The 25598-nt window shown below is 39.5% G+C and overlaps 3 protein-coding genes across 3 annotated transcripts; all 3 read left to right on the forward strand.

Moving 5' to 3' along the window:
• The first annotated feature begins 226 nt into the window (after window positions 1–226).
• On the forward strand, window positions 227–5203 carry LOC141904655 (uncharacterized). The gene is made up of 4 exons (XM_074793287.1): window positions 227–307; window positions 3905–4382; window positions 4488–4583; window positions 4676–5203. The coding sequence occupies exons 2-4, from the start codon at window positions 3906–3908 to the stop codon at window positions 4937–4939; spliced, it is 837 nt and encodes a 278-aa protein (XP_074649388.1). The 5' UTR covers window positions 227–307; window position 3905; the 3' UTR covers window positions 4940–5203.
• Window positions 5204–7037: 1834 nt separating this feature from the next.
• Window positions 7038–10972, forward strand: LOC141903500 (uncharacterized). Its single transcript, XM_074791621.1, has 6 exons — window positions 7038–7080; window positions 8702–8836; window positions 9107–9186; window positions 9283–9511; window positions 10481–10673; window positions 10819–10972. The coding sequence occupies exons 1-6, from the start codon at window positions 7038–7040 to the stop codon at window positions 10970–10972; spliced, it is 834 nt and encodes a 277-aa protein (XP_074647722.1).
• Window positions 10973–13871: 2899 nt separating this feature from the next.
• LOC141904147 (bone morphogenetic protein 2-like) lies at window positions 13872–18020 on the forward strand. Its single transcript, XM_074792678.1, has 5 exons — window positions 13872–14365; window positions 15247–15407; window positions 15851–16010; window positions 16429–16590; window positions 16996–18020. Exons 1-5 carry the CDS (start codon window positions 14029–14031, stop codon window positions 17541–17543), a joined length of 1368 nt encoding a protein of 455 aa, XP_074648779.1. The 5' UTR covers window positions 13872–14028; the 3' UTR covers window positions 17544–18020.
• Window positions 18021–25598: the final 7578 nt, after the last annotated feature.

Below are 25598 nucleotides of genomic sequence, written 5' to 3' on the forward strand. Positions count from 1 at the left end.
GAGGAATACTGTATCAATCATTATTTTCACAGAACAGCAACTGCGCTGACGAAATGGGATATTGATGCGAGAAATTTTTTCGCATATATAACTGAATTATTCTCAATTCCGTAATAAAATCGGTGCGTATCAAAGATAACGCGTACATATAGTTGCCATGGATACGTTAACATCCTGTCACCTGTAAACGCGAACTGATCGCAGCCATATTCTCAAGATTGCTCATGGATAGTGATGTGTGCTGTAGCACAGTTGCCTAGCAAAATTTTAGGATAACTGCAACTACAGTTCTATTCAAGACAATAAAGTAAGTAATCTATATCAAAAATGCCACGATTGAAACACTACTTCATTGGTAATGTACGTAATGTATTAACTTAAGAAAATTAAAAACTAATAGTTCTTTAAAAGGATCGCCAATAGATATTCGTTTCGAATAAAGAAAAATGCTCGCAACTGACGCCTTTCGGTACTGCAATGACATGGTTGTATAAAACTGAGTAGCTGTTTTATAGCCTTCTATTCGTGAAGCTGAAACTCGGATTTTCATAATCCCCTTAAATATATCGGTCTTTCGATGAGAAAAGCCTGCCCTCAGGATTCTACTGTGAGCTGTTTCGAGTTATTAGTATTTAGAAATAAGTAAAAGTATCGGTAATACCCTTTCCAGCTGCTGATAAATAAGTTAAATGAAATCGCTGATTATAATTGGTTGTTCGAAACACAGCAAAATAAACAGAAATAGATACATATATTTTACCGAAGCCACATTTGGCTAAGCAGTTCGATTCGAACAAGCACCACCTTTCATTTAAAAGTCTAAAAAGTAGGTTTGTTTTAAGTGGTGCTGCCAGGCAACTTTAATGAATGAGGAAGCGTGTATACTTAACTACAAATGTAATGTATATACTTATTGTCATAATTATGGCTTTGTAAGTGGCGCGGAATTCTCTCTTCATATATCAAAATGAAATAATTTTCAGTGATCAAAACTGACATAAATATCGATACATTTTTCTAGATTGAACTACATATAATGTATGTATCATAATACACGATCGTTATTTCGACACGAGGAACGGTTATGATTTAGAGTCGGTCGCTTAGGCGTAGGCAACTCAGAAATTGTGTTTTTTTTTTCGCGGCCAAACGCTACTGTGCGGTCGCCATGGAAATGCATGCTCCGTAACTTCAGCCATTTCGTGCCCAGATATTTGCGTCGTTAGTTTGTATTTCCCTCGATAAATAATGACGTCAGCATTCGATCGAAAGTGAAATGACAAAAATCTCATTTCCGCAACAAATTAATATTTAATGAGTAACTCTTGATTTTGAAAAGGATATCTTACCACCGGGATTTCGATTCATTTAGGAAATGCTGTATGTTCTATGCCGCACGCGGTATTGGGAAATGACTGATATCTATAGACCTATCGAATTCTAACGATCAATCAATTCGCTACTTTGTTAATAAGTTTTTTTTCTGGTATTCTTTTTTAAATTGTTTAGCTTTCTTCTTTTTTGTCCTGTTTTTCCATGAAATAAATAATGAATTGAATTGAATTGAACTGAATTGAATTCAATTGAAAAAGAAGGGCTTAAGAAATTCCGCAGCCTTTGAGATACTGCAATCCGTGTCGTAGTCTATTATTCTATTTGGAGCCAAATACCAAGTCTGAATTTGGTGTTACGATTGTATCTTTGGCAAACGTCTACGCCGTGCGCAGCGTTCTGCCATACGACGGCATGGCACAAATCCTGTGTTGCGGCCAAATATCAAGTAAGCGTGGCCTTGAGTTGAGATATGGGAAAGTTTGAGAAAATAAAATAAGTTGTACGCAGACCCATTCTTTGGAACTGATAACTAATTTATCCTATTAAGAGGATTATCCTATTAAGCCCAAAGCATAACCGAGTAAAAAAGTCTAAATCGATATTCCCGAAAAAGAAGTAGATCGCACATCGTCATTCTATAAGAGGTCGCCTTATTTCAAACCAAGACCCACACGCGAAAACTCGGTCTCCTAAAATGTTTTATGGAATTCCCCGAGTTGATCAAGTAGGTCTTAACCAAATCAGTGTTAGATGACTGCAGGCTGCTCTACGCTATATCATCCGAGTCTATCCATCATAAGTATTGATCTATTTTAACCTTTTCGCTAGATTATTTCGATGCCACACAATCGACCATGAAATTGCCAATTATATGTATACACACATATACAGACAAACGTGTAACTTATACTTCATAATCCAGGCCAGAGTGATTCTTAGCATTTCATTGCATTCACTATATTCACAATTATTCGAGAGCACTTATCAACAACTGTAAAACAAATAGATTTATCGCATTTATTCTTATTCGAAGGAGCAAGCGATGAATTAAACGAAAATTGAATTCAAAGATACGTATGTTTACACTATAACTTTGGGCAAAAATACATATGTATATGGGCGAGCGGTGCGGGCGAGTGTTAAGAGGGTTCGACTCTGGGAAGCCAGGTCGTGTGTACAGGTTCGAACCCCACCCCGCAGTGTCCCCGGGCAGGACTATCTTCATTGCCTCTTTCCTTTGGGAGTAAATGGGTACCTTGCCTGATAGGTGACTCCTGAACGCCTAGTAGCTACTCCAGATGTTACTTCTCCCCAGGGAGAGAGACTGATACATGGTTAGAGTTATAGGCCGGGTTGATAATACCAATACAGCGTGCTCTCTAACTCGGGTCTGATTAGTGCCAATTTGGCCCAAACCAAATGGTCTCATTCTGTGTAGTCACGGCTTATGTAAATAAAAGTTAAGAGTAGCCTGAACTTTGAAGCATCATCCTAAAAATCAATTTTTCGAAAAATTTAAGGATCTATAATGCACATGCGGTTTATTCAGTACAAACATAAAATCACGCCGCTAACGTAGTATCGAAGATACAGTGAAATTGTATTTGTGAGGCAGATGCATTCAGTACGGAAAACCTGATCAATTATGAATAAACCTAACGTCATTTCTGCGTGTTATGCGCTTTAATTAAGTAACTAAAAAACACCAATAATAGATTGTTCGATTTTACAATAGCGTGCTACAGATTGACTAGTCGAGAGATTCGAAAGTTGGTGAAATGAAATATGTACATATAATATCATTATAATAACGGGGGCTGATCGTGGAGGTATTTTCTGGGGTCCAGACACCTGCCTTTCTCTTGTGGTTGCATCCTTTTTGTCAAAACAAGTGAATTTGCCTGGCGTTGAAAACCAGTTTTTCGTTTTAACGTGGTCTTTCTGCTTTCAACGCCTCATTGGATTTGGCGATTTGGAAAAATTGGTTTTCACGTGGAGTTAAAACGAAAGGGGTAAAATGCAAACAAAAAATCGGTGTGATCGAGTGTCATATCTTTTCTAAATATGCCCAAATCAGCCACCATAGATTTAGGACAAACAATGAAAATTACAGGATTACAAAAAAATTCAATACAACGGTCGAGGTCCAGTTGAAAAGAAAAGGCATTTGTTAGATAAAGTAGCCATACTGTAGACCACTGGAGTCCCTCCCGGTATTAGATATCTTTGAAGCAATACATGCGAAAGGGTGCAAGTTGCAAGAGGAGGATGTAAAAAATTGGCCGTTTGGCCAGGGTCCGGACCCCAAAAAACCAACCCCTAAAAACCAACCCCCCCCCCCCGAATTACGAACGAAATTCGTAAATAATAGTATAAAAAGGCAGCTGAAATAACTTTCATACATGGTTGACATATTGCCGCCTCACTCTAGCTATTTCTACACACGCGCTTTAAAGCAGTGAAGATTATATTGGACTAGCGCCAAATACTTTGTGTTGATTGAAACATAAATGAACTATCATTGTGGGACTTAGATATCACCTGAGACTGTTTCTTTTTTTATTTTCAGAATGTCAGGGGCTGTTTGGGTCGTAATTATCGGCACATGTTTATTTGCAAAATTGTCCATTTACACAACGCAGTCGTCGAGCACAAGTCCAGGCACATCCCCAAGTTCACTCACATCGACTGGTCAACAAACCTCAGGGCCAACAGCATCATCGTCGCTCAGTTCAGCGACTAGCCCGACGAGTTCGGTCTCACAAGGGACATCTTCATCCCCACAGACAACGACAAGTGTACTGCAGACCCAGACGGGGCCGACCCAGACATCGCCGTTCAGTTCATCGGCATCTAGTGTTGGTAATACGGCAGCCGGTAGTTCATCTTCGACGCTATCGCAAGCTGTATCTCAACCTCAATCTTCGTCTCAATCGACGCCTCAATCTAGTTCTACTCCAGCTAGTGTTTCTACGCAAACTGGTTCGACTCCTGCGAGTTCGATCTCGAGTTCATCGCAGTCACCGGTCACCACAACCGTCAAACTGGTACGTTCATTCGGTTTGTGAGGTGAAACCATACGTCAATATCGGCAGTATAGCGCGCTGCTTACACGTTCAAAAATTGAATTGAAATTTTTAATTTTTCATTAGATGAAATGTTACGACTGCGACTCTACGCAGGCCTGCAATCAGAAACAAACTGTCGATTCAACCAAACAAGTTTGCCCTGCCGATCACGTATGCGGGGTAAAATATCTACCTGTTTGCTCTTAATATTCGAAAGAAAAAATCCAGAGCTGGATTGTTTAGTTGATTCTGCCTGTTGATTCTGGTTTTAGGTGATGAAGTACGATGAATTAGATGGCGACAAACAGTTCAACTATACCCGAAGCTGTATCCCGGACGCGGAATGCTACCAGGAGCGACACATCAGACAATGCCTTACCCGACTCCTGCCGGCTAAACAACGGCGCTGTTACCACTGCTGTAAAACTGACCTCTGTAACGGACTCATCTTCAAATCTGCGGCCGAGAAAACTAATCCGCCGCTAGTTTTTACATTCCTAGTAGCAGCCCTCGTTGTAATTGTGATCCAAACTTGAATTTGTTAGTAAATTCCACGTCATCTTAGGCTGCAGAATCCGAACTCTGGCATAGCATCCAGGATAAGAATGACAATTCTGAAGCCATAAGTTGTCCAGCTTGTATGGTTAGATTTCTATTGTGTTTAGCAAATTTTGAATTTTCGCTCTTTTTTCTTTAAGAATAATGTCTGTATTTTAATGTTTTTAATGTGATCTGGACCGTCCTTGGTGGATCGAAATATATATGATCATTTGATAATTCTTAGTCGTCCAATTTGTGTTGAGTGTAAAAAATAAACATATTCTAAGCCGTCCATTTAGTCCGTTCATCGAGATTCGTTCTTGATTACGTGTTCCGTATTTATAAGATTTTCCAACAGACAATAAAACAACATTATTTATCAAGGAAGATTTAGTTTTGTGTATTTCTTTTAGAGAAACACCATTTCTAGAAGACACGGTTTAACTCAGTTTTATAGGTCATAATGACCCAACTCAGGTCATTTGAGGACTAAGACCAAAACGGAAAGAGACGACTGGACCTATCATTTATGCTACTCGTGTACATGAGTTCAGGAGCCATGATTTAGGCATCCTCCCGGGGCATCAATATTGCCACGGTACGAAACCCTGCCGCATTAGACCGAGTGCGCAGCTAGCGATATCATTATCAGCCAATCAGATATTCCGTTTTATTTTAGCCCGGGCTTTCCAATTTATATTTTTTCCGTGAAATTTACCTCAGCGATTAAAAAACAAGCAATCTGATTGGTGCCGCAAGTTTTCGTGCGGCAAAGCTGCGCATGTACCTGCGCACCCGGTCTACTGTGGCAGGGGTTCGTGCCGTGGCTGAGTGTAGCGATGCCATCAGGTTCGAATCCCTGCCGAGGAAGGATGGATTTAGACTATAGAAAAGCAGGCTAGTGCCGAGCTTTTCTGAGGGGCAGTTCAATTTCAAGAAAAATGGCATTTTTCTACGAGAAAAGGGGCACTTTCCTATTGTAAAAGGACTGATCTTAAATACGTAAAATACTGTCAGGGTACCTGAATAAAGCATTTGAGAATGGATTATTTTTCATTTTCCAAAAAACATGAAAATTGTTTCCAAATTTCGGAGATTTTAGGTGGTTCGTTAACTTCACCCCCCTTGGAAAATGGACTTTTATCATGGGCGAACTACAGCTTAGTCGACAACATGGACGGAGCTAATAAGCGAACACCCTAAAGTTCGGTCTTATGCCTTTCGCAATGTCGGCCATCTTGACGCAGGTTGTCCGAACTGCGACCGCGCTCAATCCCCTGGTTTACGGACTATAGTTCCAACTACCTGATTTTCGGTATGACTTAGTCAATAATTGGATTGGGGGAGGTGCGATTATGTAAAACGGCAAAATATCGAAGGAAACTAGTTTCCAAGCGGTTGAATTAGCAGAATGGCGTGAATTTCTAGAAAACAGGTTTATCGAGACAAGAAACACCACCGTAGATCGGTTCAATCCGTTAATCCTACCATATTACATTCTGGAATTTGAAAATCAAGAGATTAAACGGGATTGTCTCATTATGCCGGGCACTTTTGGACTTACACCAAGGATCTTTAAATGGACCTTTAATTTTTTGATCGCAGTAAAGACACCACCGTCAGAAGATTTCACAAGCTGCTTTGGCCACGATATATAATCGGAATCTTCACTTTGCCCGGCGCGGCGGTCATTTTCTGAGTCACTTGATGTTTAACCGAGCAACAAAATTACACAGACTCAACTACCTTCTTGGCGCCAAAACTTCTGTCAGGAGTTACCGAAATAGATAATCACGAACGCGGCGACAAATCGGAACGGAGAACCGCGTGAGCGCGTTATTAATCCAACACTTATGCGCGGTCATCCACGGGTACAAAGGCGTAAAATATATATCGCCCGTGGGAGAGAAATTGGACAGGTTCATCTTAATATAACCAGTGAAGCCCACTTTTTCGGAGACACCAAGTCTGAATGAGGTGACGGTGAGATTATCACGGTACGCTATATAAGAATGTATCGTCGACGACCGTTTGCCTGCATTTTCGACTCATCATTGTTGGGAAATATTGCGCTTCAATCTGCGTCGAACGAAAATGGAATATCGTCTGAAAGTTATATGGATACTTTCGCTCGTAGGTAAGAGTCTCTTTTGCGTGCGCTCAAGCTTCAATCTTTACTTCGATACGTTCGCTTTTTTCGGCTATTTAAAAAGAAGTCGCTATTCAAATGTTGAAATTTGTCGACATAAACTTCTTCTACAATTAAATTTACAATTTTAAATCATGCGAATGATGTTTTTATTAACGGATCAGATTCCAGTCTGTACTTCAATTGGTTCTATAGCTCATTTTGAAATTACACAGACAGATCTAACCATGGACGTATAAACTAGACTATAATCTAGTCTATACGTCCATGATCTAACTAACCCAATGCTGGTAGCTTAATTTTTCGATTATCGGCTTTTGACTGTTTGCACTTAACTCAGCAATCATTCACAGTTTCTACAGTCTTCGCGCCTTTCAATTTCGAAAGTGCATTTGAAAAGTTTTCATTTTCCTCCATATGACAATACAAAATATCGAAAAAAATAATCATCGATATTCAATAGACTTCCACGGATAAACGGTATTCAGGATTTCTACTGATTTAAAGAAACACTATAATTAAACTAAACCAGTTACTGTTTTCCACGGATCAACGAATTGTCATCATTTATACATTTAAGCACATCAGTCCTACAACGTACGTCATTACGATTTCCGCCTGTCAGTAATCGCGGTATATTACTCAATATCTCTGCAATCATTTGTAGCTTTATACTGCCGATTAAGCCGTGTTTACGACTCGATACCAATAATTCTCCATTAAATGCCGTATATTTGTTTTCCGTTATGGCGATAGCTATTACAATTTTTTGACACGCTATTTTTGTGTAACGAAAACGTGAGCTTAAGTCAGCTGAAACTAATGCGTTTATGACAAAGATAACATTCCTTTACCGATTCGTGATAGTTATCGAGTACTAATAAGCCTTTTATTGGATAGAATGATATCAAGCCACAGTTGTTGTGGGTGGTTGGAATTTTATCCCAGCTGATTTTCTTTTTTGAAAAAAGGAAGTAATTTCAACCCAAGCTGTGGATCCGTCGGATATATTTGCAAGAAGGTAGAAATTAGGGAGGAAAGTTCGAAAGTTTAAGAAATGAATATCAATAATTCATCAAATAGATCAAACAATATAAGACTTAATTGTTTAGTTCGAATATGTTCTTTTTCTGGTCCGAAGGCCCAGCATTTATTTTGTTAGATTGAACTTAGAAATGTTTTTTTATTTCAACTCTGATAGGATAAAATTCTAACTTAGAACTATGCTAGAAAAGCCACACTGAGATGTAAAGAACAGATGATAAGTTTACACTGATAAGTGTATAAGACGCTGATAAGACACTACAAGAAAATATCAAAAACGAATTTTATCTACCAAGCATTAAAAAAAAAAAACCAATTTCGAACTCTCACTAGAGATCCTCGTCAGGTGTGATCTCAACTCCTGACAATGATCTCCAGTGAGAGTTAAGAACATCGTGTATTTTGATTTTAATTCTTTATAAATAGAATAAGTTTTTAACTTTTAAACTATGTATATAGTAGGATTTTAACGTATTAAAACTATGGAATGACATCATTAAAGTCCATAGATGGAAATATTGAATTTATTCCAAGTACTTTGTGATCTTTTTTTTTAATTTTCTAGAACTTATCAGGGCGTATAAACCCATTCTGTACGCTGCCGTTTCATCTGAAGAGGAACGTGATAGCAATGTTGACAGTTTTATTAATAATCTGATATGCTGTCAACGACAGGCAAAATTAATCAATATTGGACACGGTAAGTATTAAGTCATCACCCAATGAAATACGTTCCATTAATATTTCGCTTGAAATCACAATATCCGCGATGTTGTAATAAGGTCCCACGATTATAAATTGAATAAAAAGTTCATAAAAAAATTATTGAAAATATACATTTCGGTTGGTTGCTATACCAGCCTTCTTCAGTCTAAAAAGGAAGCGTGTGTGAATCTATAGCTAGTGTGACGCTGGATTTAAACCATTACGATTATCATTATCATTATAAACGATTGTTTCATAATTTCAGACAATGATCTGAAACCGGTTCGCCTCGATGTTGGAAAATGCAAAAAATCATGCCACGATAGCAAAACGTTCGACTCACAGGTATTAAATGATACAACCGTAATGTTGGCCTTACGTAAACCCATTTGTCTTCATCGGGGTATTTGTGGCATATATTTGATATGATTTATGTTACAGATGATAAGCCAGAAATGTCCGCCGTCTTTCAAATGTCGAGCTACTCTGACGTCCGTCTACCGGTCGTTTCTAAAAGATGGCGCGCGAGAGGTCGACGTCGTTGAAAGCTGCGGATGCACCGAAATTCCCAAATCTTGCGAAAGACAAGAGAATTGGAAGATTTTCTACAAAGGAACGGTTTATCAGAGTTCGTTAGACGTTGGCCGATGCGATGGAAATTGCGATTCGGGTATTGTGCAGTTTCTTTAAGTAGTGTCCGTTAGAGCTGAATATAGTAGCAAATCACGAAGTACATACAAGGCGTCTCAGAAAATGTCTGACCGAAGATTTAAGATTAATTATTCATGAACTATAATTGTAACCAATTCTTTGGGGGTAAGGTTGGTAGAACGGAATGATTGCTCGAAACGAGGATGGAATGTTGAAATGCAATCATATAAGTCATGCATGTCTAAGCACTACCGTGTTTTTGAATGGCCATGAATTTTGAATGAACTTGAACCAAAAAAGAGATATAAAAGTATTATTCTATTGTGTACATTTATGATTATTACCGAATCACCTGATCTCCAAATTCGTGTAATTTTACTGTGGGGAATGATAAAAAGCACAAATCGAGGGTAGTTTCATTTTTTTTGGTTCGACTTCATTTCAATGGCCATTCAAAAACAGCTAGGGCTCAGCCATGCATGACTTATGATTGCATTTCAACACTCCATCCTCATAAAGCTAAGGTAACACGATGTTTCGAACTCCAAGTAGAGATCATTGTATTTTGAATGATGACTTTTGCTTTCAAATTCGTATATAGCGGGGTTTATCATAAAATCTATTCCTCACTTTCAAGTGCGACTATTCAACTAAAAACGAGTATCATTATCATCGTTTTATTCTATGATCTAGTATCTATATGGTTCTGATTGAAAATGTAAGATGGAAAACGTTAGAAATTTTCGTGGATTTGATTTTTTAGGGAATGCCTGTCGCGCAACCCGAACATCTTCCGTATCTATTCCTGGACCAAATGGTAAACCTGAAGCCTAAATAATTGTTCTCTTTCGCAAATACTTCTTAACAAGTATTTCTTACTAAACAATCACCGAATATCGAGGTTAAATTCCAGTGCATTCCAGTCTACGAAACTGCTTTTGAACTAGTAGAGCTTATTACTCAAAGCATATTTCTTTTTGTTTTTAAGGAAAAAACTGCGTAGAAGTAATCAACAGTTGCTCGTGCGTCGAAGCGTGCTATCGAAAAAGCAAGATGGCCGTCTTCCGGCACATCGTTCGAAATGAAACAACAGGATCGGAACGAGAACAGACGAAAGAGATAGACGTCGGGGAATGTGCGGGAACCTGTCCAAATCACTCCGGTTATAAATGCGTAATGAGGTAGGAATATGCATGATCCTTCGCACCTGTTATACAGTTCCACAGTCGATATTCCTACTTTGGGATTTCACTATGGCAGATGAGGGCCCGCCAGGTTTTTCTATTAGTTAACCGGTTCAGTCATCGATCGGCTTTTTACTTGTAGATCGAAGACTCATCCCTCTGTCTGTCTGATGTCTCTGAAGAAGCGGCGCAGCTCTTGCCTCGCCGTGTCCCACACGACACATCGGTTAGCTCACAGCATCGACGGGCAGCATAACCAAGTGATTCTATCGGTCAGTCGATGTGGCTGTCAATGATCATTTATTCTTCGGGGTCTAAACGTCGTATTCGTTACGATAATTCAACAGTTTTCGCTAACGAACTAGCTATTCTCTTGTCGGTACTTTAGCCGAGTGTCTCAGTACAGATACGTATAAAGAGCAAAAGATTGATGGAAACTGGCGGCCGGAAAATAACTTTTGACTTTGATTGGTTAGCGAGCGTAGTCGCATTCGGCGGTGGATTTATCTAGGATGCCTTGTCTAGTGAGCTGAAACAAATTCGTGGCTGGAATGATGAAAAAAATGTACACATCAGCGTTACTCATCGATGGCTATTATCTTTAAGCAGGGATCGAGCAACATGCATGTGCAATATCGTTGATAGCAATTATTCGTTATTCGCGTATTAAATTAAATAAGAAAATTACAGGTTATGACGAGGTAATGTAATTTGAGTCGATGGGCATGAGGAGAAGTTACAAACTTGTAAACTGCAATAAAACATAGCCCTGACGCCCATGCAAATCCGAATCCACCCATATCTCTATATCTCGTTTATCCGCTTTAACAAAATACGAAGTAAGACTCATTTTGCTGGAGCAGACATAAAGGTGTTTCATATAGATTTTCAGCTCCAGTCAACTATGTGTGAAATATTACGAACGAGTAGGATGCAGTCAGTATGGAAATTTAAGTTCGGAATCGCAGATTGTAATGTTCTTTTGTGCTCTTTCCCTGATCCAAATCACGTAGGACTTCTCTAGAGTTCATGTCACAGCAAATGATATATCTAAAATGTGTGTAAAAATGTGAACCGGTAACGTTGAATCGTCAGTCTGTGTTGTAAAGTATGTATATTGAGCAATAAATATTTGAATTGAATTGAGAATGTGTCCGTTTTCATTGTACTCGCAGCTGCGTACTTGAAACTGTCCGTTTGGTAGAACACGTTAATGAGGAATGCGTCTTTTCATTCACTGGTGTCGTTTTCAAATCGTAAAATGCCGCCGAATTCTACACCGACAAAAAGTTGCCGAGCTACGTTTCAGCTGCGAGTTTTGTCTTCGTTTGCCGGTCGATTGCACCCCATCTTCTGCTCGAGCGGGGATTTGTTTGTTTCTGAAATCAGGCGAATAATGCGGACGGTTGCTCGTAAAATCGTTTCTTTCCGGCCACGACCTAGATTTCCGTCGAATCGAAATTGAGTCGGTGACGTTGTTGATGCGCGTTGTCCACGTTGTTTTCGATTTCTTTTTAGAAGCGCTATTCTATCTATCAATGACCAGTCGACCGCGATATGAATAATATGAATTGAACTTGATTTAGATCGAAATCCCGTATACCACACACGATGTCGTTCAATGACGAGGGGCCTGAATGATGTCAAGATTGTTCATTATTGCTAAGCAGTGGGGCCTGTTCCATAGTCAGGGCTTATACTTAAGACCAGTCTTAGACCATCTTAGTTCTATAGCCAATCTAACATTTTAAGAACAGTGTAAGATTTAAGTCTACTTTTGGACTTGCGGAACGTCCCAAAATCTTTATAATTGTACATGTATACTTGCCTAATCACTCGATTTGAAAATCAGAGAGGCTGAACTGATTGGAAGCTTTCCCAAACAGATCTTGTGTAGCGTCACCGACTTGAACTTTTGATCTGATGCATCTTCTTTTGCATGGCTAGATAATGTCCATGATCAACTTGAACAACTAGGTTCTTATCTAGTCTAATAAGTCCACTATAGGTAACCTAACAACTTAAGACCAGTCTTGAGATCTTGGACCTCTTATGGACTTCGACAATTCTTATTGGTTAATTCTTTTACACGTTGTCAAATTGAACCACAGCCGACGAGACTTAAGAACCGATTAATGAACAAAATGGTTTTAGCGAGAAATTCCGCACCTGTACATGATAATAATATAATTTGAGCACATTTTTTCACATAGTTCAGGGTTCTAGGAATGTGCAGAATATACACCGGCGCATTATGACGCGATTCAGAAATGCAAAACGTGCTAAAAGTAAAATATTATCTAGCAGAGTAAGACTGTCGCATTCATCAAAGTCACGTTTAGTTCGCTGTATTGGCTTTCGGGGAATAATAGCAGTTCACATTGATCGAAAGGCCCGATCGTGCTGAAGTGTTTCTTCCGAACACTGGCTCGTGTCCCGTCGAAGAGGATTTAGTTTTTACAATCTCCGAAAATCGTGACCTCTTGATGTTTACGCAGGAACTAGCGAACAATCGGACGCGCGATATTCACCGCTCGCACCACATACACCTGCGCGTCCCGTTTTCAAAATCAAGTCAATAGCGAGGAGCTGCCTGGAAGAGTTTTTCGTTACTAAAAAAACCTCGCTACGTTCGCTTAATTCGCTATTTTTCGTGCGAGCCATGTGCCAAAAGTTCTCGATAAGTTCGTCTTCTATCATGCGCACTTGAAGAATTTGTAACTCGATACGGTACGTCTATGCACGGGGTCGATTCGATTCAGATCGTTGCGGTTCTAAAACGGTGGCTACTCGTAATAAGAATAATTGGCCTCTTGTGTTGATGAAAAGCGATTAGCGACGAACAAAGCCGAAATGAGTGACGGTCGAAGTGGTTTTTAAGTATCATGCAGGTGTCAGATGGGGCTGGCTTCGAATCTACTACTTAATCGACGCGTAAGACGGTCGTGACGGCGATCGAGTTCGGTGACTTATCTCGGGCGGTTTTTTGCCGACTGCAGCTTAGATTTTATATCACCAGAGCGACGCGTGTAATTGGAATCGTCGCGAACATGAAGTCTTAGAGAAGAGGAGAGCGGAAAGATTGAATTGTGAATAATATAAACAGATATCGGAGATTGTTGTGAAGTAGAGAAAAAAGATAACAAGATTAAGATCCTATTTCGGGATCACAATACCTATAAAAACAGACGGAATTCTTAGAAAGTGGATATTTCTGTATGTGAGTCCGTGAGGATAAATGTCAACTATATTGATGCGATAATTACGCGGATTTAAACGAAAAAAATGTCGCCGTCTTGACGAGAACATTTAAGCAAAACAGACATTTGGTGACGCTATTGTTTCGAAGGTGATGGTATCGTGCAGAAATATGATACTGTTGGGACGTTGGTGTGTGTTTTCTTGTTTAGCGGTGCTGCTATGTGCGGATCGCGTGAGCGGTACACTGCCGAGATATCTGTACAATCGCCTGAACGAAAACCAAGACAATTCGGCCACGAAATACTCGGAGGCCATCAACAGACTGTCGCAAGTTTTCGAAATCGACAAAGTGCCGTCGATTCGACGCCGCCATAAATCTCCTCCTCAGTACATGCAGGAACTGTTTAATTCGATCGCCGACGAAGACGGAATTACGCGAACAAAAAGTCCATTCGACGCCAACGTCGTTCGAGGATTTCCTGATCGAGGTAATTTTTCCATGAAACGATACAGAATATATTATATCTACTACCCCATTCGAATTAAATTTCTACGCTAAAAAAAAAAAACTGTGTATAGAATTTAGTAAAACAACGAATTACCGCATAGTTATAGCGCCTCGAAACCTGAGGGAAAATTGACATAACTTATTTCATGTATTAGATATAATGTATATAGCCCTGAACATTCTTTACTCCGATATGAATTATGACGTGTCAAGATAAAAAGCAGTAGCTAAGGCGCTCTTTACTACTTTTTTTCTTCGATTCAATTAGCGACTGATACATATATACATACAATAAAGGCAACATTGACCCAATAAAATAAGAATATACCGTTATTTCATTGTCCGCGTTATGTTTTGTATATTGTGCGTATATGTATGCACATTTAACTCGCCGATTTTACTTTTGTGCGTATGTATTTTCAATAGCGGGTTCGGATACAATCTATCAATCAAAAGTTACCTAAGTGAATATTTTGTAATCGATGAATGAATACAATCGGGCCGACCGGTAAAGTTGACATACCAGACGAGGTCACCGAGGACAGAAAAGAACCTAATTTTGGGGATTTTCGATATCAGTACATGTAAACTGAAATTTAGGATGTAAAAGTAATGTCATAATTTGTGTATTGTATATTATTGGTTATAAAATGCTATAATTTTCAGCAAAATACACAAACAAACAAACAAACATTAATTTTTCATTATTGATTAAGGAAAATAATAGTATACATACGACCGATAAATCAGCAAAGGTCATTATTTCAAATCCTATCTAGGTGGCTATTACCTAGTGTATATAGAAACAAAACCTGAATCGTTTATCGTTAAACACGAATTACGAAAACATTTCTTTTACAGATTCTCAACACCAAATGCATTTCCGCTTTAACATATCATCGTTTATCAAAAGTAAAGAGAAAATCCTGGAGGCGGAGTTTCATTTGTTTAAAATGAGACCGAGGCCGTACCGGCCGTATAGTTCTCATCGGAGACAAAAGAGGTCGCTTCATCTGTTCGAGGTAAGTCATTCGAAAGTGAGAGTCGACAATATAAACTATCATTAAAATAGTCAAATAAATCTCATAGCTAATAACTTTAAAAGCCATTATATACAGAATTTTAGAAATTAAAAACGAATTTTATTCGTCAAGAATTAAAACAAAAATCCAGGACATTTCGAACTCTCACTAGAGATCAGCTGACACCTGACGATGATCTCTGGTGAGAGTTCGAAACACCATGTATTTTGGTTTTAATTCTTCAGAAATGAAATTCGTATTTTATGTCTTAAATTCTGTATACGGTGGCGTTAAAACAAATTTTCTGTTCTCCACGTCTGAGTGGGGCTATTCTAGCACATTTAATATAGTCATTCGTGTCATATCTTCGAAACTGATCTTCGGGTAAGATCTGCTCCGCGGGAAAGAAGATAAAAAGGAATTCACATCTTTGTTATTTTCAGATACGAGTTTATCAGGTGCTCGATGCGGCCAATATGTACTCGCGATCCGGTTCGAAACTACTGGATGTTAGACGTACTAGCGCGCACGGTCACAGTTGGGAAGTTTTTACCGTGAAAACAGCGGTCGAACAATGGTTGAACAGAAGCTCGCCGAATAATGGTACGCAAAAATTCAAACTTTGTTCAATCAAACACGCGCACGATTTCCCTATGACTGTCCATCTTGTAAATGATGTTCGATCATTCCATTAAAACGGGTTTTCCTCCAAAATATTACTCAATTCAGCAATAGCCCGATATATTGATTATTACCTTTTCATTTTGTCGCAAATCGCTAGGCCATTCCAAGAAGTGAATAAGCTACGCAGAAAACCATCTTGGCAAATTCAAAATTCGATATTGAGGACAAAATTAAAGTTACCAAAGTAGACCGATAGAAATGCTTTAGCGAACAGATCATGTTTGATTGTGATGAATAAAAAAACTTAAATTAATTTAAACTTAACTTAAATTATTCTTACTTTTCCTTACTTAACTTAACTTTACCCAGCCTTTACTTAAGTTGTTATATTTGACAGGTTTTCTGGTGACTGCCTCGTCTTTAAGCGGAGAACCGCTCAATTCGACCATTATCAGATTCGCTCAGCGTGGTCAGCACCACGAGAGCAAACAACCTGTACTGGTTACATTCGCCGACGACGGACGCACCAAGAAAGAACGCTACTACGCTGATAACAATGGTAAGAATTATTAGATTTTAATTTTATAAAAAAACCCACGTGTAAAGCCACATGGATTTTTTATGTGTACGAAAACAAGGAATATTTTAAAGGCTTATGTATTTCGGCTGACTGTTGTAGATATACATGTATTCCGACTTTTGGCAGAAGCATTTATGAATAGAGGAGGGACCGATTAGAAAATAATCAAAATTGAACTGAAACGATGTGTATATATTCAAGGTCGTATTTCAAGCAGAGCGCTGTCCCCTTTTGCAAATCTTTGGAAAGTGCCCTTTGCAAATATTATTGTTATATCCTATAGAACTGCCATTCTTTCGGATTTCTCTGCCCCACTAAAATTCAATTGCTAGGTACGGCTCTGATATTCGTCAATTTCAAAAATAAATCTTCGAATACTTTCAGACTATGTGGGCATCAATCGAGAGTTCCAGGCGATGGACCCGTCGCGTCATAGAAACGTGTATTCGCGCGTGTACGCCGAACGAGTGAAACTACTGAACGAAAAATACCACCGATCAGACTCCGCGACGCGAGTCCAGCAGTCGTCGCCGTCGCGCTACCGACAGAAGCGAGCCGCTCGTTCGACCAAACGCGGCAACAAGCGTTCGATGGACATGAAAATAAGCAACAAAGACGTCTGCGACAAACACGAAATGTACGTCGATTTCGAGAAAATCGGCTGGTCGGATTGGATTATCTCGCCGACAGGATACAACGCTTTCCATTGCAAAGGGGACTGTCCTTTTCCGTTGGGCCAGACGCAAAAGCCGACGAACCACGCGACGGTGCAGAGCATCGTGCACACGCTGAAGATCGGTCAGGGAGTGTCGATGCCGTGTTGCGTGCCGAATAAGCTATTTTCGATTAGTTTACTGTATTTCGACGACGACGAGAACGTAATATTGAAACAGTACGACGACATGGTTGCCGCCAGTTGCGGCTGCCATTGAAAAAAACAGATGCATACATTAAACATTCATCTCGCTAGACTCTGCAAAGTTGCATCAGACAAACGAGTCATTCATTCATAGAATTCAGACTCACCAGACTTTCCTTCGCACTTCTATCGCTTCGTACGAAATGTTTTTAGGCGATGCTGAAATGTGACAAAAAGAATACGAATACACACCCAGAGAATGTTTAGACTGTTTCACAAAATCCCATGGTAGAAACTTTGAGCTCACAAATGAGTATAAATACTCAATCTTCGGATGAATTACACCAATCTTGTTGACGTCCTAAGTGCATGGGAAAGTTTCATTTTCAGCTAATGCTGCGAGAGACGGGTATGATATCAAGTCTAATTCGGTATTCGAGTAAAATGGTCAAAACAAGCTGACGCTAATATTGTGCCAAATTCGTATATATCTCAGCACTTTAAACTGGAAAAAATATCTACCAGTCGTGCCCCTGAAATGAAATTTCTTGAAAGTGTACGTTTGTAAAAAATGAATAAATAATTCTATCAAAATTATACTTCATGAGTTTGGAGTGTTTTATCAGTAGCAATTGCGACGATTCGTTGTTGGTAACGTCATCAAATTCCCGTCCCTTTTCTGCAGGGGTTCGAACCTGATGGAACGGCAACTAGTCCAAAAATGTGTGGACCCAATCAGATTTTCCATTTTGTATCTGATCAGATGAAATAGATCTCTTCGATCGGTCAGTGGTGATATCTTTGCAAATAGGGCCGGCAGGCTGGTATAGGAGGACGCCCAGAGGACATAAGAAGCATTTTACACCCAAGAAAAAGAAAGAAAACAAGGTTTATTATCAGCGATGGGAACATATATCACATAATCAGATTACCAATTGAAAAATCAACAGATAAATGATTTATTTAACTGCGAATCATAATCGATGTCATAATTTGATGATTTTTTTACCGGCTGCAATAGGAAGGTTTATGATATTCCATGAATTTTATTCCGACGTAGACATTTCTCTGGCTTCTCGAATGTCTGATTAAGTTAGTATAAGATAGAATTTTATATTTTTCTGACTTTCTAAAAAGCTATAAATAGTGTTTTTGTAGAGTTTCTCACAAGTAGATATTGTTGGCTTCCTGGAACATAATAAAACTGACGTTGACGAGTTTGTAAGCTCCGAATCTTGTAATCAAATCGGGCGAATCTAGAAAACGTCAGCATCGCAAAACATTCAGTATCGCAGCACCAGCACCGTCGTTCAGCCGCCATCGTCGCTTACGATTCACTCCGAAAACCCGTAGAATACCCGATAACTTTTGATAATAACACAACAAACAGTGGATATAAATATTCAATCATCACAACAAGCGAGTTAAGTACATCACAGCCGAGTTTCCATAATGGGAGAACTTCCAAAATATCGCTTACCAAAGGTTGGTTTAGTATCGAACCAAGTTGCTATATTAAGGTGGTGGTTATGTACGTAATTACGTATAGGAACGATAAACGTGTGCCTCGTATTATGTTTAAGATAGTGAACGCACAGCAATCACATATTTCAACCACGAAACATCGTTTTCAATCGATTTTCGAAATCGATTCTTTTTTGATTATTATATTTTCAACGGCTTTCGTTCTGAATCGGTCGGTTTGATAATCGCTAATATTTGACTGTCGGACAGATTCGGTTCTCTATGACTACCGAATCCTTTCTCTATATCGATATTTCCGGTCACGAGCGATTTAACTTCGTCTTTCTTCTTCTCTTCGGTCTTCTTCTTTTTCTTTTTCTTCTTTTTCTTGCCATCGTCTTCGTCGCTATCTTCCTCATCCTCGGACGAAGTTATCTCACCCATTACGTCGTCCCCGCCGGCCTCTTTCTTCTTATCCGGGTCGATTCCGAACAGTTGTTTCAAACGCTTTTTGATGAACTCGACCATTTCGTAATCGTTCGATTGGAGGTCGGTATTTTCCTTGACGACCGCGAACGCGTCTCCGATGATAGTCAAAAAGAACGTCATCAACCCGATGGACACCATGTTGACGAACAAGACGAAGAATATCGGTCCGAAAACGGGCGACGTATCCTTCAACGCGTGGAAGTCGAAACTGCCGAGCGCGAACGAAAACAGACTCTCGATCGTCGTGATGAAGGTGAAGTAATCGCTCAGATTTCGACCGAAAACGAAGTAGGCGAATTGGCTGAAGGCGAAGAAATAGATGAAGAACGCGACGCTGAATACTTTCAGCTCTTTAGCGGCGATGTTCACCGTGCTGCCGAGCATTCCCATTCGACGGTTAAATTTGAGGATCTTGATGAATTTGATCGTGCAGAAAAATACGAGGAACGCTTCGACGTAGCCGTATATAGAATCGTATAGGGCGATCGTTTGGAAGTTGACGTAATCGGCTGGAACGCAATAGAATACTATAAATTACTCGGGATATGAGTCCATGGTTAATGTAGAATAGAATAATGTTATGACGAATCTTGGAGTAATCAACAGCTGGATCCAGTTCCATAGTTGTGGACCCAGTTCCACAGTCCTGTGTAAGGATTTGACTCAGAGTTTACTCATTGAAAATGAACTTATCTTAACTCGGAGTTAACTCAAATTCACAACTGTAGAACCGGGTCCTGAGTCAGAGTAAACTCTGAGTTAGAATTAGTATTTACAATGAGTTGAGAAAGAACTTAACTCTGATTACTCTAAGGACGAATTAAGGTACCGGTTCAGTGGGTTCAATTTTTCCTCATTCTGATTGGTCGAATAGCTCGAATAGCTCATGAACTCATTGAATGAGCCAATCAGAACTCGTATCCGGTTATTTTCCGAAATAATCTGAGAGACCATTTTCAGGTAATCATTTCACTGATCTTTTACTTCGATACCAGAAAAGATTCCCTACAATGATTTTTTATCGAGTACTTTTACCTGATCCGCTTTCGTGAAGCGCTTGGATAGCCAGGTGAGCGAGAACCTTCTTCATGGCGTACATCGCGATGCCGACGATCGAACCAATGATCGTGCCGAATTCCACTTTATTCCAGAAACTCTTGAAGTAAGTGAACCGTTCTTGTTTCAGTCGTTTCACTTCTCGGTATAAGAAATACAACACGAACAACAAAAACATAACTTCGAATAGGATGACAATGATTCCGAATCCGCCCACGTAGCTGTATAGACGAAATATCTACAATGTAAGAATTGCGCAACAGTTTGCGTTAAATCTAATGTAAAACCTACATAGTGGGATGGCTGATAAGGTCATCTGTTTTGGCGGGCGCGCCGGAAATTCAATATTTTTTTCGTTTTAGCGTTCTGATATTCTGGCATCATTTGCATACCAGGAATTAAACGTTGTGGCCCAGTCACCATATACATATCTATTGAACCTAGAAATTATAGTTCTGTCTAGTTAGGAACTCATTTGGAAGTGAGATATGCATTAGACTGAAATGCAGCACTAAGAATGTTGTGGAGGAGCCGTATATACGTGTCGTGGAGGAGCCGTATAGCCGGTGTCAAATCCGTACTCGTGAAGAAAAACAGTACTTTGAACTTTTAGCTAATCTTATTTAAAGTACGAGCTTTCGCTATTTCCTCATAGTAGCCTCATCAGGTAAATGAGTGATAAACCCCTGAAGAAGCTACTATGCACTAGTAGTGAAAGCTTGTACTTAAAAACAAAATGAGTTAACCTTCAAAGTACTATTTGTCTCCAAGATACTAACGTGGAAAACGTATACCTTCTAAAAGACCTACGAGGAAGTTACTTATCTAAACAAACAGATAATGACATTAAAATAGATGCCAATAGCGATGGACAAGATATCTGACAACGTGAGAAGCAACATTGATAAATCTGTTAAAAACTGGTCAGACTTCGATTCGAATCTGAAACAGACTCACCTTGTGTTCGGTTTTCAGCGCACAGCCACCGGTCGCCATGAACTCTGCCAATATCACGATCGAAGCGAATAGATTCACGTTCGCGTTGTACAGAGTGAACTCTACGAACACGGCCCGTGTTCCCGTATTAATCCAATCCTGATCTTTCAATTTTGCCAGAATCTTTTCGGTTTTCTTTCTCGTGCGGGCAAAATTGACCACGTATCCGCCTCCCTTGTAGACTGCGTACTTGCCGATGTATGGCGCGTTCTTCAGTCTAAGGCTGTTCTGGTATACCCAAGGGCTGGTCCGCTGGAACGAGGAGTGATTCAACTCAGTTAGATATTGAAAATTGTTCTCCTCGTCAGGAGGATCTATGAAAATGGACTGCCAAGAGGTTGTACGTAAGGAAAATCCAGTCTTGAAGGTATCCCATTACATGGAGCCACCTCTATTTTCAAAATAGCCCTAAAACGTATTTACTTTTATTTCTTTTTTTTCGATAGCAATAAATCTAATTTTCAGATGTTACCGATTTGTCTAGGTTAGTAGCGTTCTCTTCGTTGGGCGGTTTGATCCAACCAGGTAGATACGGCTGAGCGTCATCGTCCAACCAGCCATATTCATCACGACAATGCTTGATGAGTGGTTTCATCGATTTCGGTATAGTACACGTATCTAATGAAAAAAGAGGAATTATCGGAGATGGATTGCAACTCAACTAGCACGGTACGAAGTGGCATATGGTATTAGGGTGTCTATTCTGCATAAGTACAATTGATCAAACCTTGTTCGATCTGTTGCGGTAATCAGACTGATTACTCCAAGATTAAACAAATGTGAATTCTCAATCGATAAAACATTTGACACCCGATGGAGATTCTTGACCACCCTCTATACCTCCCCTGCTATATTACGCTCCTGGGAATACATGTATGATGATATGATTCATCTTTATGAAGATTTGATAGAATATTACATCATGATGATAATTTATGTGAATAGAAATTGAGAAAGTTAGCGAGCAACTACAAAGTAATGGTAAGTTATTAAAATTCATAGAGGAGCCGTGTTAACCTGGTGTTGAGTCAGTAAAACGTACAGTACTTTATAGCTAAACTATAGTTGATTTGAGATACATTTTACTCTTGATTGCTTTTAGACTGAAATCTCGTTTCATTTTGGACTGAATTCTCCATCAGCTTTTCGTTCGAATCTACAAATATTATCGCTATTTTCTTGTCTACTTACTCTCTTTGATTCGTAGCTGTCTAAGTCTCCCCACTCCCACTCTTATCGACTGATAGTTGCCGTCGTTGATACAAAGTGCTTCCCTCCAATCCAAACGGCGTCCGTTATAATACGGAGGCGCATACAAATTCGGTAACAACGTTTTGTCGATGTATTTCCAAAGCGACGTATAATCTTTGACCTGGAAAAATGGACGAGAAAGAAATGGCTTCATTCCGGGAATGACGTTTTGGTACTTTCATCAACAATGTCTGTAAACATCCATCTCCAATCTTTGTGATCATGGTCTACCTTTGATTTACTTAATCACCCAATTATCAACCCGTTGACATTCTTCTTAAGATATCAATATCGGGAAAAATGTCGGAAGTGACTTACGATGAATTTATCGAAGAACAAAGTTTTAGCAGTGTCCCCCATCATAAATCCGCTCGCGCTTCGAGTTTGATAGGACAAGAAAAACAACGTCAATACGAATACGGCATACGACATCATTTCTTTCAGAATTTCCTCCATTTTGATTTCCTTTATCCTCAATTCACGCGCTTCCTTGAGAGCCTCGAGATCGGGAGGTCGTAGGTCGTAAGCCGCCATCTTTCTTTGGAATTGTATACCTGCGAGTATAGCACGTAATTTGAGTCGTAGTGTAACCGAACATTGGACATCTAAATGATTTCATGAATTGCTTAGAATAAAACAGCGCTTGGGACTACAATACCCATGAAATAACTTAATTAGTTAACTTGGTGTTAATCTGGTGTAGAATAAATACCACCTGACAGATAGTACTAGTTAACTAGTTTATTCGAGGCACGAGCTTTCGCTACTAGAAAGTGCATAGTAGCTCCATCAGGTTAATGATGAGGCTACAATAATGCATTAATGGCAATTGGGTGTATTCACCTGATGAAGCTTCTATGCACTAGTAGCGAAAACTCGTACTTCAATATAGTTAACCTATAAAGTACTATCCGTCTCGTTGTATTTAGTTAACTTTTAAGAGCTAAAAGCCATTTTTTTCCTTTTACAAAATTTCATGGCAAAGAAATTGTTTAAAAGCAAGAATTCTGTGATTAATTTTGCCATACGTTCAATGTCGACTGGATTTTGTCTAATCAACTCCTCGTCTGGACCCGGTAAATTCGACACTTCCTCGAATTGATCATCGTCGTCTAGTTCTGGTTTTCTCAGAATCATTGATATAAACGCGGCCAACAACAGCACCTAAAACAAATAACGTACGCCAAGTAAATAAAAGTAAAGTAGCAGTGACATACGATACCGGCCCGGTAACACAGTTGGTGTGGGTTCAATAACTGCGCGATATCGTAATGTTCTTGGGCGGACAACTCATCACGCCTCGGACTCTAAAACGATTAAGAGTTTTAGAGTTCATGCCTCGCTCAATCAAGAGGTTTTGGGTCAGATTTCAAGAGCAGAATGATAAAATATCCACTAGGATATCATATTGTGGTTTCGAACCCTCTACAGTGGCATTGTTTTTTCAGGCAAGACATCTATCTTCATCGGTTTATGCACGAGGGCGATGGGTAACCGGCCTGACAGGGGACTCTCAAGCCCCGAGTAATAACTGAAAACACTGATGCTACGAAAAAAACGTTGAAGACAATTCTTTGGTTTTTTTACACGTCCAGTTTTCTAAGAGGGTCATTTGTTCTGTCAAGTGCACACCGGGGTCAAAGTGTAATAGACCAGTTTTACTTAACTGAATCTATTGAAATAAACTAAAATCGATTCACATAAAAATCAAAATATATGTGAAACTATGGCAAAATATCATTCAGACGCCTCTGGAGTCTTACTTTGATTGGTTGAATGACTATAACCGATTGGAAGAACGACAGGAGGAAAGTTGTCAACCATTCGTTCGATTTTTCGCGGCCCCATTGCATACTGTACAGGATCGTGAAAAATGCCGAAAGCATCACACTAAAAAAGCACACTGTTAACAGAAAAGATAAATATCAGTTAGTAAAGTAAGTCATATTGTAGTATATTTCATTAATGTTAATGCAAACGAAAGTATGTAAGGACCCCAGAGTTACTTGGTTAATTCAACTTATAGGTTTAAAAATCAATACGGGTTATAGGCCTAACGTTCGTTACCGGAAATAGGCATCAGTTTTCGCGTCAGTCAACTACATTTCAATGAAAATCCGTCGGTTCAAGTTTCCAGTAAGCATTTCTCAAAAAATTGAGTAAAAGGTAAGTGCGTGTTTTTGAGAAAATGCTTTCTGGAAACGAACGTTAGGCCTATAACCCGTATTGATCTCCATCTAACTCATTAGTCAAAAGCTGAACGAAAATACTGAAATCAGATTCAGTCCATATCGGAACATTCGACCAAGTTCTACGTACAGGTCCACGCGACATAAATACACCAGTACGGGAGCGTGAACGGCTTTTTCTTCTTTTTGACCAGGTTCTCTTGACCGTTTTCGGTATATTTCCCGGCGTTTGCCGGCTGCTGCAGGCCCAACAAATTCCTGACGCTGTCCTTCAATTTCTCCGACTTCGCCTTGTTACCATCAGTCCACAACTTAGAATCCTTGTTGATCGCTTTCCAGTGGTATTTCGACGATTTCGACGATTGTTTCTGATTGGTTTGGATGATTCTGTTTTCTTTCGGTTTGCACTTTCTGAACAGCGTGACCAGAACAAGATTCGGCGGGAAGACTATCAGAGTGGTCATAACGCTGATGAATAACTGATGCAGAGTAAATTTGAACGGGCCAAGAGTTAACGAAGAAACCTGTTGAACCCGCTCTTCGCCCTGAATAAAGACAAATCAAAACCTTGATTGGTTCCTTGATATTTTGATAAGAAAATGAACTACGTTTCAATTTTGTTATGCGAGTGTAGGTGGTGGGAGATTTTGGCCTTTTTTGCAACTGGTTCCGGAAGTGACCCA

This window comes from Tubulanus polymorphus, chromosome 4 (genome assembly GCF_964204645.1).
Source record: "Tubulanus polymorphus chromosome 4, tnTubPoly1.2, whole genome shotgun sequence".
Taxonomy (NCBI): Eukaryota; Metazoa; Nemertea; class Palaeonemertea; order Tubulaniformes; family Tubulanidae; genus Tubulanus; species Tubulanus polymorphus.